The sequence below is a fragment of the Mustela erminea genome, chromosome 1 (assembly GCF_009829155.1).
Source record: "Mustela erminea isolate mMusErm1 chromosome 1, mMusErm1.Pri, whole genome shotgun sequence".
NCBI classification, from domain to species: domain Eukaryota; kingdom Metazoa; phylum Chordata; class Mammalia; order Carnivora; family Mustelidae; genus Mustela; species Mustela erminea.
The window spans coordinates 208,391,719-208,406,440 of record NC_045614.1 but is presented as its reverse complement, the minus strand read 5'-3'; the positions used below and the strand labels follow the sequence as shown (position 1 = coordinate 208,406,440).

Here is a 14,722-nt window from a genome sequence, read left to right as displayed (position 1 = left end):
CTTTCTTGTTTATCGTGCTCATCTTGCTTTATAATTGCTGAACTCTGGAATGTCCTTCCTGATGTCAGAGTGATTTTGAAGTATGAACCAACAACTCAGAAAGTCAGCTTTTAAAAATAGTTGGGTCTCTGACAGTTCGGGTGCACTGAAATAGAGTGCTAATTGGGGGTTTGTTTTTTCCTCTTGCTGCTATTGGCGGCACATCTCTGATTTTGGGGAAGAAGAATCAAAAGCCTTAAATTGTGCCATTTATTTTATGTATGATTTTCCCTGCATCATGTCCCTTGGGTTGTTTGCATCTGTTACAGCCCCTGTCTTACAGACTGTCTTCATAAAATGTAGAAATGAGGGAAGTATTACAGGTATTGCCCCCACTCCTTCTCCTACCCTAATCAAGAGATTAGGGGACTATTCTCTGAAGAAAGAATGGGTCCAGAGAAAAGACCCTGAGACGCTAACATCTGGGAGCCCCCAGTGTAAGACTCTGTCTCAGGGACCGGATGGAGAGACCTTTTAGTTACCTCCCCCCTTTCTCCACAGCACTACCAATTTCATTCTTTTATATGAGGTGGTCACTGATCGTAGAAAGAGCAGCACACACAGTAGAACCAAAGGGACTGAGGAAACAAAGACAATGCAGGCAGCAAAAGAAAATATAAAAAAGATTTGCTATCCTTCGGAAGGTAATAGGAGGTGCCTACATGTGCGAAGTAGAGGATGCTACAGAAAGGAAGTATTCTCAGAATAAGAGCCATCTCTTAGGAATTAAAAAGATAGTAACGGAAATACAAATTTAAATAGGAAGGTTGGAAGCTAAGGCTAGAAAATTGTCCCAGAAAGTTAAAAAAAGAGAGAGAGAGGAAATAAGCAAAAAAAAGAAGGGAATTGTGCTTTGAAAGAATTTGTTTGAGAAAGCATAGGTTGGTTCTCTTAGATCCAGTTTTCATTCTATATGTTGATTCTGCCCTTTATTCTAGAAATACTAATAAGAATAAGTTTCTACACAGCAAAATCAGAATAAACAGGAAAACTTAGTAAACTCCTGAAACAAAGCTGTTTTCTCATCCTTCCTACCCATGTTTCTTTTCTGTTGTATCGTTCAATATATGGATGCTTAACTTCTTCCTTTAAAAGTAATCTGTTATTTTCCCTTTGCACAGGTAATTTTGATTTTTAATTTATTTGGTCATCATGATAGTGTCAACCAGTTAGTTCTGTTACAAGTAGATATAAAAATAAGTGATTAAGCCCAGTTGTTTTTGTGTAGGGTTATTGAACTCTCCATTTATTTTTCTACTCCTTTTCATGGGTACACAGCATAATACTGAGTTTTACTCTAAACTATAAAACTATCTGGTTTACCAGTTACCACAGAATCCTGTCGTTGAGATTAGCAAACAGTCTGTCATTATGGCTTATTCTGTGCAAACTCTTTCCTCAAGATTGTTGAAGGAAGGTTTTTAATTTTAACCATCGTTGTTTTACAGATAAAGCTCTGATGGCACCAAATCTTGATTCCTTTGGGCGAGATCGGGCACTGTATCAAGAGCATGCAAAACGTAGGATTGCAGAACGGGAGGCCAGGAGGTAATTTTAAAAATGCTTGCTGTTGCTCTGTTTGCAAAGGGAGGAATCTTTTATCTGGTTTGGGAACATGATGTTTGTTATTTAGGACTCGTCGGAGACAAGCCAGAGAGCAAACCGGTAAGATGGCAGATCACCTTGAAGGCCTTTCCAGTGATGATGAAGAAACTTCTACAGATATTACAAATTTCAATCTGGAAAAAGGTCAGACATTTATTTGGAAGTGAGATTCATTGCCACTTTGGTTTCTACTTGGGTGTGCTTTTTAACGTAAGATGGTGTGAAATTTTGTGGCCCCTGAATTGGAATCAGTCACTTTCTTCTTAATGGGAAAAACTTGCACCCATTTTCATTAACTGAATATAATGATAATGAGGTCTCAAAAGTAGTGATGACACCTGGTCACGGGCTTTATTTAGTGCTCGTGTCAGGCGAACGTGATAACCACTACACTATGGAAACTATTTAGTACTTGTGTAATAAGTGATATTACTCTTCAGAACCATAGAATTTTAAGTGACAAGAAAAAAAAAAAGTGTGTCCAATCACAAGAATAGCCCTAACGCATCCTGTCCTAGGAATGTAGAGCTGGGACAGGGGACACTCAACCCTGAAGTAAACTCCTGGTTTGGGGAGTTCTGAATAATTTCAACCAAGATGAGTAGTAAATACTGTTGTGTGCCAGGCGTTTCTGGAAGAGTCTTCAGAAGTTCTTCATTTCCCACCACTGGTTGTGATTATTTGGAATTCTGTTGGCTGCAAGCCATTTGGAACTTAGTTGAAGAAGTCTATTTTTCTTCCATTTTTTATACTGAATCTTTTTAAACAGAAATTAGAAAGAATAGCACAGTGATCACCCATGTACTTGTCACCCAGATTCAACAGTTCTTACCATCATTTAACCAAGTTTGCCTTAACTTTTTGAAGGATGTGTGTGTGTGTGTGTGTGCATGCGCGCGCGTGCGCATGTGTGTATTGTTGAACCATTTGAAAGTAGCCTGTAGACACCATGATACTTTAAACACTTGAGCATATTTAACTAAAAGTTCTTTATATTGTGTCTGTTTAGTAGCAGTTCCCCCAAAACAAAACTCTTGGGACTGTATTTGTGGATTATTCTGTGTTTTCCAAACCAGGATCCATACAAGAGTTCTTGCCCCACTTTTGGTGATTGCATTTTCCCCCTAGAATTAATGAATGTCCATGAGTACCTTACACATATACGCACCCCCATTGTTTGTTTAAGACATTAAGTTTTTGAAGAGACCAGGCCACTTATCTTGCTGAACTTCCTACATTCTAAATTCTAGATTTTTCTGTTTCCTCATAGTATTAATTTTTCCATTCACTATATTTCTGTGTAAGCTGCTGTTTAGGTCTGAAGACTTGATTAGACTTGATCACTGATCATGATGCACATCTGATATTTATACAGGGATTTGTGGACTGAAGAGCAGTTACGTCATGTAATTACTCTTGGTTAATATTCTGCTGTACCTGAAAACTGAACTGACTAGTTGGGGGACAAGTGGGATTTAACTAAACTCTGGGGACCGGAAATGGTACATATTAGAGCCATGCACATGAGCACTGCCTGTAGTCTGGTTTGCATAATAGACATTTGAAACCTAAACTTACTTATGTTTATGCTTTCTGTTAAGTTGTGATTAGTAATGATTTCTCTGTTAATGAGTTCACCTGATACTGAAGTTATGCTGAAAATACTGAATTGTGTTTTTTCTTCTACATGCTAAGTAACGGTTCTCTGTGGGATTTTTGTTGTTTTTATTTTTGTCTTTAGATCGCATTTCAAAGGAGTCCAGCAAGGTTTTTGAAGATGTCCTTGAAAGTTTCTATTCAATCGACTGTATTAAGTCCCAGTTTGAGGCATGGCGTTCAAAATACTATCTGTCCTACAAGGATGCTTACATCGGTCTTTGTTTGCCAAAGCTATTCAACCCCCTTATACGGCTGCAGCTTCTCACTTGGACTCCTCTTGAAGTGAGTGGCTTGTGTCACTAGTACAAAGCAACATAACATGGTACCTGGGTAATTTTAACCTCAAAGCTAGAGCGGAGGTTGGGCACAGGGCTGTAATACAAATTGTATAATGTCATCATCTTTACGCTCCCTTCCTTCTCAAGAGAGCCCTTTGTGACTTTCAAGTTCCACACAGTGCTTCTCTCAGTTAACTAAATTGACATGTAGTGATACTGAGATATGAACGTGAATGAATAGTCAGACCTTGGTCCTTTGATCCCAGAAAATCTTGGACCCTCTTCGGAAAGCTGGGTGAGGCAGATGTGAAATGAGGACCTGAACTGAGTCGGGGGTGATGGAAATTGGGAGAGTCAAATTGACAAACTTAGGAGGTGGAATCAAGAGGACCTGGTGGCCTGGTATATAAGGGTCCTATATATGTGTAGTGATCATGTTTAAGAGAGAGTTTTGGAGGTTACCTGCAGGTGGATGGAGCCATGGGCATGAGTGAGATTAGCTGTGTTGATTGTGTAGACTGTAAGGAGAAGAGGGCTGAGGTTGGAGCCCTGGAAACAACTGAAAAAACTGAACCATTTGGCCCCCAGCTGGCAGTTGTTCTTTGCCAGACCTTGTGGAGTTTCACCCTGTGCCTGTGTGTCTTAGTACACAGCAGAAGTCAAGGGGACCTGTGTGCATTTTGGAGTTCTTTTTCTCTTCTGCCCCACAGCTTCCAACTGTCTTGGCCTCCCTGAACTCCAGTGCTTGTCTCCACAACTAAGCGAGACTGCTCTGCCTGTGACCCCCCCACCCCACCCTGCTCCTCCCTCCCTCCAGGGGTTCACCTCATTTGATGCTCTCTCTTTGTGGGGGTTGGAGGGGGTGGTCATAGTCCTGTACTGCATGTATCCAGTGTCTGAAAATGGATGGTTCATGTAGTTTGTCTTTAGTTGTTTACGACTGAAGGTTAAATCCTGATCCTGAGTTCCTCTTAACCAGGGCTAGAGGCAGAAATCGCAAGCATTTTAAATGTTTCTCTTTTAATACTCTTTTTTTCTAGGCAAAATGTCGTGACTTTGAGAATATGCTATGGTTTGAATCTTTGCTGTTTTATGGCTGTGAAGAACGAGAGCAAGAGAAAGATGATGTAGACGTTGCGCTGCTGCCCACCATTGTGGAAAAGGTGATTCTTCCGAAACTAACAGGTAGAGATTTCTGAATTTGAACATTTAAACACATGAGTTTTCCAAATCTGTTTTTAACGAGAGCATATTCCCTCATGGAAGTTATATTACAAATGATAAAATAACCACTGGGTTCAGAGATGGCTAAAGGGTGGACATCTCTTAACCTAGGACTGGAGACCACTCAGGGTGGGCCTAGAGTTGGAGGCAGTAATTGATCCATAGATGAATTTTAGAAACTCTTAAGCACTACCTAAAGCAAAACCGAACACAGTTTTGGCAGGGGGAATATGTGTTTTCCTGGGGAGAAATTTCGTTACTTCCATCAATTTCTCAAAAAAGATTAGGAATCATTGGTATGGGAACCTATTCGAAATATTAAAAATGAGTTTCAAGTTTAATTAGGAATTCTGGATGCTGAGGCATATTCTAGGATATAGAAATCCTTTCTTCCCTGCCAATTTTAATAAATCACCGAGCAGCAGAGAATAGAATGAATCTATGTCCTCCCCACATTTGCCTAATCTTCAACGTTCCCACAGTTAAGAGGACAAAGAAGAGTGGACCTTATATCTAGAGAGAGAAAAAGTAAATCAGGATTGGCATTTGTAAATTGAGGACTGCTTGACAGCAGTCTAAGCAGTCTGCTGCGGTTTACTTCTGTGTCTCAACACATCCTACTTTTCTCTTCATAGTAATAGCTGAAAATATGTGGGACCCTTTTTCTACAACACAGACTTCAAGAATGGTTGGAATTACACTAAAATTAATAAATGGATATCCTTCAGTAGTGAATGCAGAAAACAAAAATACACAGGTAATTTAATGGTTTATTATCTGTGAAAGTTTTTTTTCCTTCCCTCTTCTTTCAAAAATGAGCAAGAGTTGGGGCATCTGGGTGGCTCAGCTAGTTAAGCGGCTGCCTTCAGCTCAGGTCATGATCTCAGGGTCCTGGGATCAAGCCCTGCATCCAGCTCCCTGCTTGGCAGGGAGTCTGCTTCTCCCTCTCCTTCTGCCTCTCCCCACTGCTCTTGCGCACGCGTACACTCTCTTTCTTACAAATAAAGTCTTTTTAAAAATTAAAAAATGAGCAAGAGTTGACGGAATGAGTGGTTATGTTCTAAGGCTTGCCAGAAAATCTGATTCCCTCAGGCCCTCTGGTCCTTTATAGCCCAAAATACATGAAATTTGAGATGATCGTTTTTAATTTTCAACTCTCTCTGGCAAGGGGATGTCATTACTCCAGGTAGCCCCTCATCTTTCTCACTTCCCCACTTCCCACTAATCAGAAATCCCTTTAAGAACTGTTTTGGGGGTTTTTTTTGGAAAAAGAAAAATGTAAAACTACTAGAATGGGTAACCGTTGATGATTTAACTGTTAAAATATTTGAACAGCATATAAAACAACTAGTTTTCTGGGGCGCCTGGGTGGCTCTGTGGGTTAAAGGTCTTAGGGTCCTGGGATCGAGCCCCGCATCAGGCTCTGCTCAGGAGGGAGACTACGTCCTCCTTTCTCTGTGCCTGCCTCTCTGCTTACTTGTGATCTCTGTCTGTCAAATAAATAAATCCTTAAAAACAAACAATTAGTTTTCAAACATCAGATTTTTGCTATCACTCTGTGCATTCTTAAGTAAGAATTTAAACACAGAAAGAGTGCTCTTTTTTTTTTTCCTTTTTTTTAAAGATTTCATTTATTTATTTGAGAGAAAGAGACAGAGAAGGCTTGAGTGAGGGCTGTAGAGGGAGGGGGAAAAGCAGCCTCTCCACTGAGCAAGGGGCCCAATGTAGGACTCAGTCCCAGGGCCTAGAGAGAGATCATGACCTGAGCCAAAGGCAGGCTCTTAACTGACTAAGCCATCCAGGCACCCTGGAAAAGGTGCTGTCCATTATCATTTTCATTTCACATTTTCCTTTTGAGAAAAATATTATGTGTTTGATTTTAAATCTTAGTGATATATATTTAGTAGCTGAAGGGTTCATAGATTTCTAAGTGGCTTCAGTGCCTGGTAGTTGAGTGCTGAACTGGGAGTAGTAAGTATTAAAGACCTTAATGCCTTCAAGTAAGGAAGGTAAAGAAAGTAGGAGAAGACTGTTGACTTGTAATTGAATACTGATTTAGATTAAAATTTAAGTTTTATTATAACTCTTATATAAGTGTGCTCTGTTTTTAATTCTTTAGGTGTACCTAAAAGCCCTCTTACTAAGAATGAGGAGAACTTTAGATGACGATGTTTTCATGCCCTTATATCCCAAAAAGTAAGTAACTCTCAGAACGTTAAAGATGATAATATTTTCCATTATCTTCCAGAGAAGGTTTCTTAAGTTCTAGAAAAACTAAAGGTAGCACAAAATACAAACCATATGTATTTAGCGTAAACCTGTAACCCAAAGAGACTAGCTCAGTGGAAAAATTGTTCTGTTAAGCAGACTAAAGCAAGTAACGCTCTTTGTTCTCCTTTTGTGTCTCTTAGTAAATTTCCATTTTCTTTTAAAACCTGTCTTCTGGAATATAATTATTTGAAAATTTGAAAAATTACTTAATTTCTTTTATTCAGCTATTTTACTTGTAGAAATCTTTTCCAGGAATCAGATGGCACTTAACATATAAAATATTTGCTCATGTTTCTCTTTTTTTCTTAGTGTCTTGGAAAATAAAAATTCTGGGCCTTACTTGTTTTTTCAACGACAGTTTTGGTCTTCAGTTAAGGTATGTGTCTCTAGGCTATCTAAAAGACTTCAGATTTTGTTTGACTCAGATATTTTGGAAGGCATTTTGCTCTTTAAGAAAATCTGTAGGCTTAGATAGACGTATGTATACAAACTCCATTTTACAAACTAATTTTATTCCAAAAGTTTATTCAGGTGTGATGTTTCCACACAAGAAAATATAATTGAATTCCAAAGCAAGGTCCAAACTAGCCAGCAAAATGCCTTGCTAAGCCACAGTTCTTTCTTTATTCAGCGAGTAGAATACCAGTTACTTTTCTAGGTTGGGGAATATAGCGTTGAATATGACAGAGGTGGAACCTTTGTGGAGTTTATAATCCAGCATTGTAGGCAGCAAACCAGTATTATCCCAGGTGTGGTGAATCCTGAAAGGAGAAATTCAAGGTAGAATCGAAGCATAGAATAAGGGCACAGAGACCTTGACTGGTGAGTCACAGAAGATTCCTGACTGCCCCGAGGAAGTGCTATTTGGATTATTAGACCAGAAGAGTGAGTAGGCTGGCCCTGAGGTAAGGAAGAGCAGCATACGCTAGACAAACTGAGAAAAGTCCAAGATGGCCAGACTTGGGTGGGGAGAGGAACTTCCCAGATGGTATAGGAGCTGTAATTTACATACAGACCTGTGTTCACTGTCCAGATCAAGATGCATAACACTTCTTCTGTCTCCCAAATTCCCCATGTCCCTTTGTAGTCAAGCCCACTGCTGCACCATGGCCACCCCTTTTTCTTGTCCTGTGGTTTTCTTTGTAAAGGTGCCTTATGAATGGAATTATTTAGTCTGGCTTCATTCACTTAACATAATTTTTTGAAATTCATCAGTGTTGTCATCTGTTACTGGTGGTTAAGCTCTTTTACTGCTAAGTAGTGTTCCTTTGTAAGGTAGATGATGCCACAAGTTGCTATATTTTTTTTTAATCCTTTCCCCAATTGAGGAATATTGGATTTTTTCCAGTTTGGAGTGATTATGAATTAAAGCTGCTGTAAGCATTTGCATAGTGGCTTTTTCTGGGTATGTGAGCTGACATTTCAGTTGGATAAATACTGGCGCAAATTTGGTTTTCATATCGACAATATATTAATGCTATCTAATTATACCTCATTTTCACCACATACCACACTTGGTATTGTCAGTTTTGGATTGATGTTTCTTTTGTTGTCTTTTTTTTTGGCGTCATTCTACTAGGTGTGTAGTGGTCTTGTTATAATGTCTTAATTTGTGTTTCTTTAAATGACTGACGATGTTGAGCATGTTTTCAATGTGTTTATTTGCTATATGTATATGTTCTCTAGTGAAGTATCTGTTTAAATCTTTTGCATTTTTTTTTAAAGATTTCTTTATTTGAGAGGCAGAGCAGGGGGTGGGGCAGAGAGAGAGGAAGAAACAGACTCCCTGTCCCTGCTGAGCAGGGAGCCAGCCTCAGGGATTCTAGGATCATTCATGACTTTAGCTGAAGGCAGATGCTTAACTGACTGAGCCACCGAGGTGCCCAAATCTTGCATTTTTAAAAATCGTCTTACTGAGCTTTGAGTTCTGTATTCTGGATACAAATTCTTCATATCAGGTGTATGGATTGTAGACTTTTGCTTTTCTCCTGTGTGGCTTGTCTTCATTCCCATAGTGTAGAAGTTCTTCATGTCGATGATGTCCGGTTTATCACTTCTTCCTGTCATGGGTTGTGCTTTGGGTGTCATACCTAAGAAATCTTTGCCTAACGCAAGGCCAGAGTTTTTCTCCTATCCTTTCATGTAGGTAGTTCATGGTTTCAGGTCCATGATCCATTTTGAGTTAATTTCTACCTAAGGTATGGGGCCCGGATTAAAATTCATTTGTTCCAGAACTGTTAATTGAAAAGGCCATCTTTTTTTTAATTTTTAAAATTTTTGTTTTAATTCCAGTATAGTTGACGTACAGCGTTGTATTAGTTTCAGGTGTACAGTATAGTGGTTCAGCCATTCTATGCATTGCTCAGTGCTCATCATGATGTATGCACTCCTTAATCCCCATCACCTGATTGACTCATCAGCCCGCTCTCCCCAGCCTTGCCTCTGGGGACCATCAGTTTGTTCGCTATAGTTAAGTCTGTTTCTCCGTTTGTCTCTCTCTCTCTCTTTTTTTTTTCCTTTGCTTGTTTGTTTTCCTGAATTCCACATGAGAAAAATCGTATTTGTCTTTCTCTGGCTGACTTAATTTTACTTAGTATTATACTCTGTAGCTCTATCCATATTGCAGATGGCAAGATTTCATTCTTAATGATGGCTGAATAATATTCTGGGGGTGGGGTGTGGATACACAACCAGATCTTCTTTGTCTACTCATCAATCTATGGACAGTTGAGTGCTTCCATAATTTGACTGTTATAAATAATGCTAAGGCTGTCTGTATTGAATTGCTTGTGTACCTTTCTTGAAAATTTAATATTGGTCATGAAAAGGACATTTACAAATTGCCGTTATCAAGATTACTCTGGCTGTTGTGTGGATAATGGATCAAAGCAGTGAAAATTTATTATGGATGTACTGTGTGCCAAGCACTGTGCCACACCCTTTATTGTTTATCTTGTTGAATTGTCACAGTAGCCTATAACTAGACACTATTATTCTCACTCTAGTCCTGTCATGGTAGGCACAGAATAACCAGCCCAGAGTCATTCCTTTGTTCGGTGTAGAAATGGGAGTCTAACTGAGGCCAGTCTGACTGATGAGATCTTCTCAGCTGGGGTCTGTGAAATAATCAATACCTAATGCCCCAAGTCCTCCACTGAGCGTAGTGAATTCTCTTTTCCCTGCATCTAGAATGGTACTTGCTGTACCATCTTTGGGAAAATTAAGGAAGGAGTCAAATTCTTTTCTGTAGGTTTAATTTCTCTCAGAGCCCTTGCTTGAGAAAGACTCCTCCAGAGCTAATGCTCATGATCACTGAGGGACTGTGAGGTTCAGTAGGTGATGATGGCAGCTTGGATTAGGGGGCGGCAACAGGGTCTGAGAGAAGTGAACACAGTAGATGGAGGTGGTCAAACAACTTGAGGGAGAGGTGAAGAATGACATCCAAATTTCTGACCTAATCAGTTGATTGGATAATGTTACCACGAACTGAACTGAGAAATACTGAGAAATTGGGAATTTTTATGGTGGGTGGGTTGAGAACTCCCATTTTATAATACTGGCTTCTGATTTGCATGTGTTGAGCTTGAGCAGTTGAAGTGACATAGCTCAGTTCAGGTTTGCGAGATCTGGTAAACATGCCGTGTTGTGGTCAAAAAGAGAATTCCATCTTCTTGTGGATGGCTGTAGGACTCGCTTAAGCATGATTTTGAATGAAGAACATTTATCGAAGGATCAGCGCTTGCCCAGCAATACTTGGTATCACAGTGGAAGATGTTGTGTTTTTGCACTGGCCTATAAAGTAGCCATTAGCCCTATGTGGCTATTTATGTCTTAGTTAATCTTAATTAATTAAAACTTAAAATTCATATCCTCAGTCATTTGAGGCAACTTTGGGACCCTTTAAAACTGTTAATTAGGGGGCACCTGAGTGGCTCAGTGGGTTAAAAGCCTCTGCCTTTGGCTCAGGTCATGATCTCAGGGTCCTGGGATCAAGCCCTGCATCGGGCTCTCAGCTCGGCAGGGAGCCTGCTTCCTCCTCTCTCTCTGCCTGCCTCTCTGCCTGCTTATGATCTCTGTCTGTCAAATAAATAAATAAATAAAATCTTTCAAAAAAAAAAAAAAAAACTGTTAATTAGTACTTCGGCAAAACATGGTCCAGTGTATTTCATAAGGTAGTTTTACTCCGTAACTGTTTTCTTTGACTTAATTTAGTTGCTTAACAATGCCTTCTAGAAACAGGTCTGATGTGTGTGGTTGCCAGAAGTGGGGAGTCCAGGGTTGGGGGATTAGGTGAAGGGGTCAAAAAGTACAGACTTCCAGTTACAAGGTAAAATAATTCTGTGTGTGTGTAATATACAACATAGTGACTATAGGTAGTAATAATGTGTTGTATATTTAAAGCTGGCGAGAGAATAGATCTTAAAAATTCTCATCACAAGGGAAAAAAATAGGTGAGGGATACTAACCTTACTGTGGTGATGATTTCACAACATATACTTAGATCAAATCAGTATATTGTATGCGTTATATAATGTTATATGTCAATTACATCTCATTATGAGGAAGAATAATTTTCTTTTCTCTTTCTAGCTATTAGGGAATTTTCTTCAGTGGTATGGCATTTTCTCGAATAAAACTCTTCAGGAATTGTCAATAGATGGTTTATTAAATAGATACATTCTCATGGCTTTTCAGAATTCAGAGTATGGAGATGACAGCATCAAAAAAGCCCAAAATGTGAGTTAAATGACATGTGTTGTAATTTTTAAAGCATGTAAATTAAAATGAATTGTATCCTTTGTTAGAAGAGAGATTTTAGAATTTTATGAAAAGTCCTTTGATTATGGACCTTGGTGTAATGTCGACAGTTTGTTTTTTTCCCAGGTAGTTCTGAACGCCCTCATCATTTTTTACATAAAAATGTGTACTGCAACATTTGTATCTGTCCTTCTGTATATCTATTATATCATTATTTTGGCAGGTAGTAATAAAAGTTATAATTTTAGAATAATAAATGTTTAATAGTTGGATGTATAGTCCCTTTCTCATTTAAGAAATAATTTTAATTTTATTTTGTTTTCTACTTTATGGGAGTTACAGAGCTTCATCTTTTTTATTACTATTATTTTTTAAAGATTTTTTTTTTTAAGATTTTATTTTTTTATTTGACAGAGACAGAGATCACAAGTAGGCAAAGAGGCAGGCAGAGAGAGAGAGGAGGAAGCAGGCTCCCTGCTGAGCAGAGAGCCCGATGCGGGGCTGGATCCCAGGACCCCGGGATCATGACCTGAGTCAAAGGCAGAGGCTTTAACTCACTGAGCCACCCAGGCGTCCCAAGATCTTATTTTTAAGTGATCTCTGTATCCAACATGGGGTTTGAACCTACCACCCTTAAATCAAGAGTCATATGTTCTACCAAGAGGTCCAGCCAGGCACTCCCAATTTCTCTTTTTAAAAAAATTTTTTGAAACAGAAAAGAAAATTTGCAAGTACAATACAAAGTATTTTTCCCCTCAACCATGTCAAAGTAATTTTGTAACATGGTACTCCTTAGCCCCAAATACTTTTATGTCTGTTCATATGTACATGGATGTTCTTACATATAATTACAATGTAACCATCAACATCATTGATCTGTTACTGACACCTAAGCTTTGAGACTATGGAGGTTTTGTCAGTTATGTCAATAATATCACATTCTTGGCGAAAGAAGTTCCCAGATCATTCTTGGCATTTAATTGTCATGTCTTCCTTAGTCTCCTTTAATCTGGAAGAGTATTTGTCTTTCCTTGACCTTTGCAAAACCTTGACATTTCTGAAGATGATGGGCTGAATATTTTGCAGAGTGTCCCTCAGTTTGGGTTTGTTGGATATTTTCATGATTGGATTCAGATTCTGCATCTTTGGCAGAAACTGTCCCAGATTTCATTTGATTCCCTTCAGATTGACCTCCGTGATCTTGTAACATGTCATCTCATTTTGGGGGAGCACTTTCTTGCTTTCTGGCGCATGATGTTCCGGGCTCATTTGCTTGGTTGACTCCAGCCCAGGAATCAGTCATTTCTCCAAGCACGCCTGGGTTCTTTAGTGGGGAGCCTTCTCTGCCCACTTGACTGAATCCTGCTAATACACTGCCCTCACCCTGTTGCAGTCAGCCTTGGCTTGCTTGGATTTTGTACCAGCCTCGTGCTCTGTTCTTGCCCTAAGCTGCTCCCCTGGTGCAGTGCTCTCTTGACCCCACTCTGGGCCAGCACGGGTGCCTCCTCACTAAATTGTTGGGGATGGGGAGGGGCTACAGTGTGATATTTATGCTGCACATGTTTTTATGTCAAAAGCTACTGATAAAAGGACAATTCAATTCCTTTAGGGCTTCCTGTAACACAGGAAAATGAAGCATTTGGTTATCAATTTTATGTCCCTAATTTACTTAAATATTGAAGGTTATTTATCTTTTGTTTTGAGTACCTATCTGTTGAAATTAAAAATACAGATATATTCAGGTTTATTTGTATAGTTAATATGGAAAGTCAGGTTTAAAAGAATATCCTGTCAAAGCTATTGGTTATGTATAGTTCAATAGCAGGCCTTCACATATAATCCTTGTTGTATAGGTTCAGCTTTTAGATACTTTATTTTGTTAATTTATGTCTGTCTTCTCCGTAGGTAATCAACTGTTTCCCAAAGCAGTGGTTCATGAACCTGAAAGGAGAAAGAACTATTTCTCAGTTAGAAAACTTCTGTCGGTACCTTGTACACTTAGCCGACACAATCTATAGAAACAGTATCGGGTGTTCCGATGTGGAAAAAAGAAATGCAAGGTAATTTTCTGTAATTGTTCAATGAAATGGTAATCTAGAGTCTTCAGTTTTTGTCACATTTAGTACTATTAAAATGTCTTAGAGTCATGTTTATATTTTACTTTAAACTGTGCATTGATTTAGTATTGGAAACCACCAAAAAGAACCATGATTTTTTCTTTTTTCAGTTTTACCTAATTTTTTTTTCAGTGTATTATTTATGAAGGGATTAGGAAGGACTTCTGATAAGCACCAGCTCTAAGGCAAATGAATGAACTGTGGTTTTCTAGGTCCCCTCCCTTCAAGAATTGGGGGAGATTTCAGGCTCTTAGAGTGTCATGTATCTTAATCTTTGGAGGTTCATTATACAGATGTAAACCCTCAGAAAGCTAGTCACTGAAACTTAAGTATATGAAAAGTTATTTGCCAGTTTTGGGACAATTGTGCTCTGTGTGGAGTTTTCCTTTATCCATATCATAGAATAAAGGTCATCACTCATGACTTTTGGGGAGCAGCTTGTACATACATTTTACCAGGGGTTGCAAGGAAAAAAAGAATAAATGAACCATTCTTCTTTTTTTTTTTTTTTTAAGTTTTATTTGATATATTCTTCCTAATGTCATAGTTTTCCTTTTTAGAATATACACCATTAGTCATATCCCTCTAACAAAACGTTTTTCTTTTTCCTCATTTCCCTTCCATGCAAAAACCTTATTTTCTTGAGAAAATTTGCTACCTCTTACAATAAAGTTAAAACCAAGTAGATAGTAAAGATTTTAGTGGTAAAATATTTTGTCAGGTAAATTTTGATTTATATTTTAACTTCATCCATAGCCTGGGTCATTTTGA

The 14,722-nt window shown here is 38.7% G+C and overlaps 1 protein-coding gene across 3 annotated transcripts in view; it reads left to right on the top strand.

The window, feature by feature from the left end:
* Positions 1–14,722, top strand: part of PAXBP1 (PAX3 and PAX7 binding protein 1) — a 33,904-nt gene that overhangs the window by 16,600 nt on the left and 2,582 nt on the right. For 2 of the 3 annotated variants that reach the window (XM_032353824.1, XM_032353831.1), the window contains exons 9-17: positions 1,488–1,587; positions 1,673–1,788; positions 3,386–3,585; positions 4,622–4,766; positions 5,441–5,562; positions 6,925–7,001; positions 7,386–7,452; positions 11,667–11,813; positions 13,740–13,894. In XM_032353824.1, the coding sequence (XP_032209715.1) occupies positions 1,488–1,587; positions 1,673–1,788; positions 3,386–3,585; positions 4,622–4,766; positions 5,441–5,562; positions 6,925–7,001; positions 7,386–7,452; positions 11,667–11,813; positions 13,740–13,894 (1,129 nt within the window). The remainder of the gene's footprint in view (positions 1–1,487; positions 1,588–1,672; positions 1,789–3,385; positions 3,586–4,621; positions 4,767–5,440; positions 5,563–6,924; positions 7,002–7,385; positions 7,453–11,666; positions 11,814–13,739; positions 13,895–14,722) is intronic. The other variant, XM_032353836.1, reaches the window with a different exon arrangement.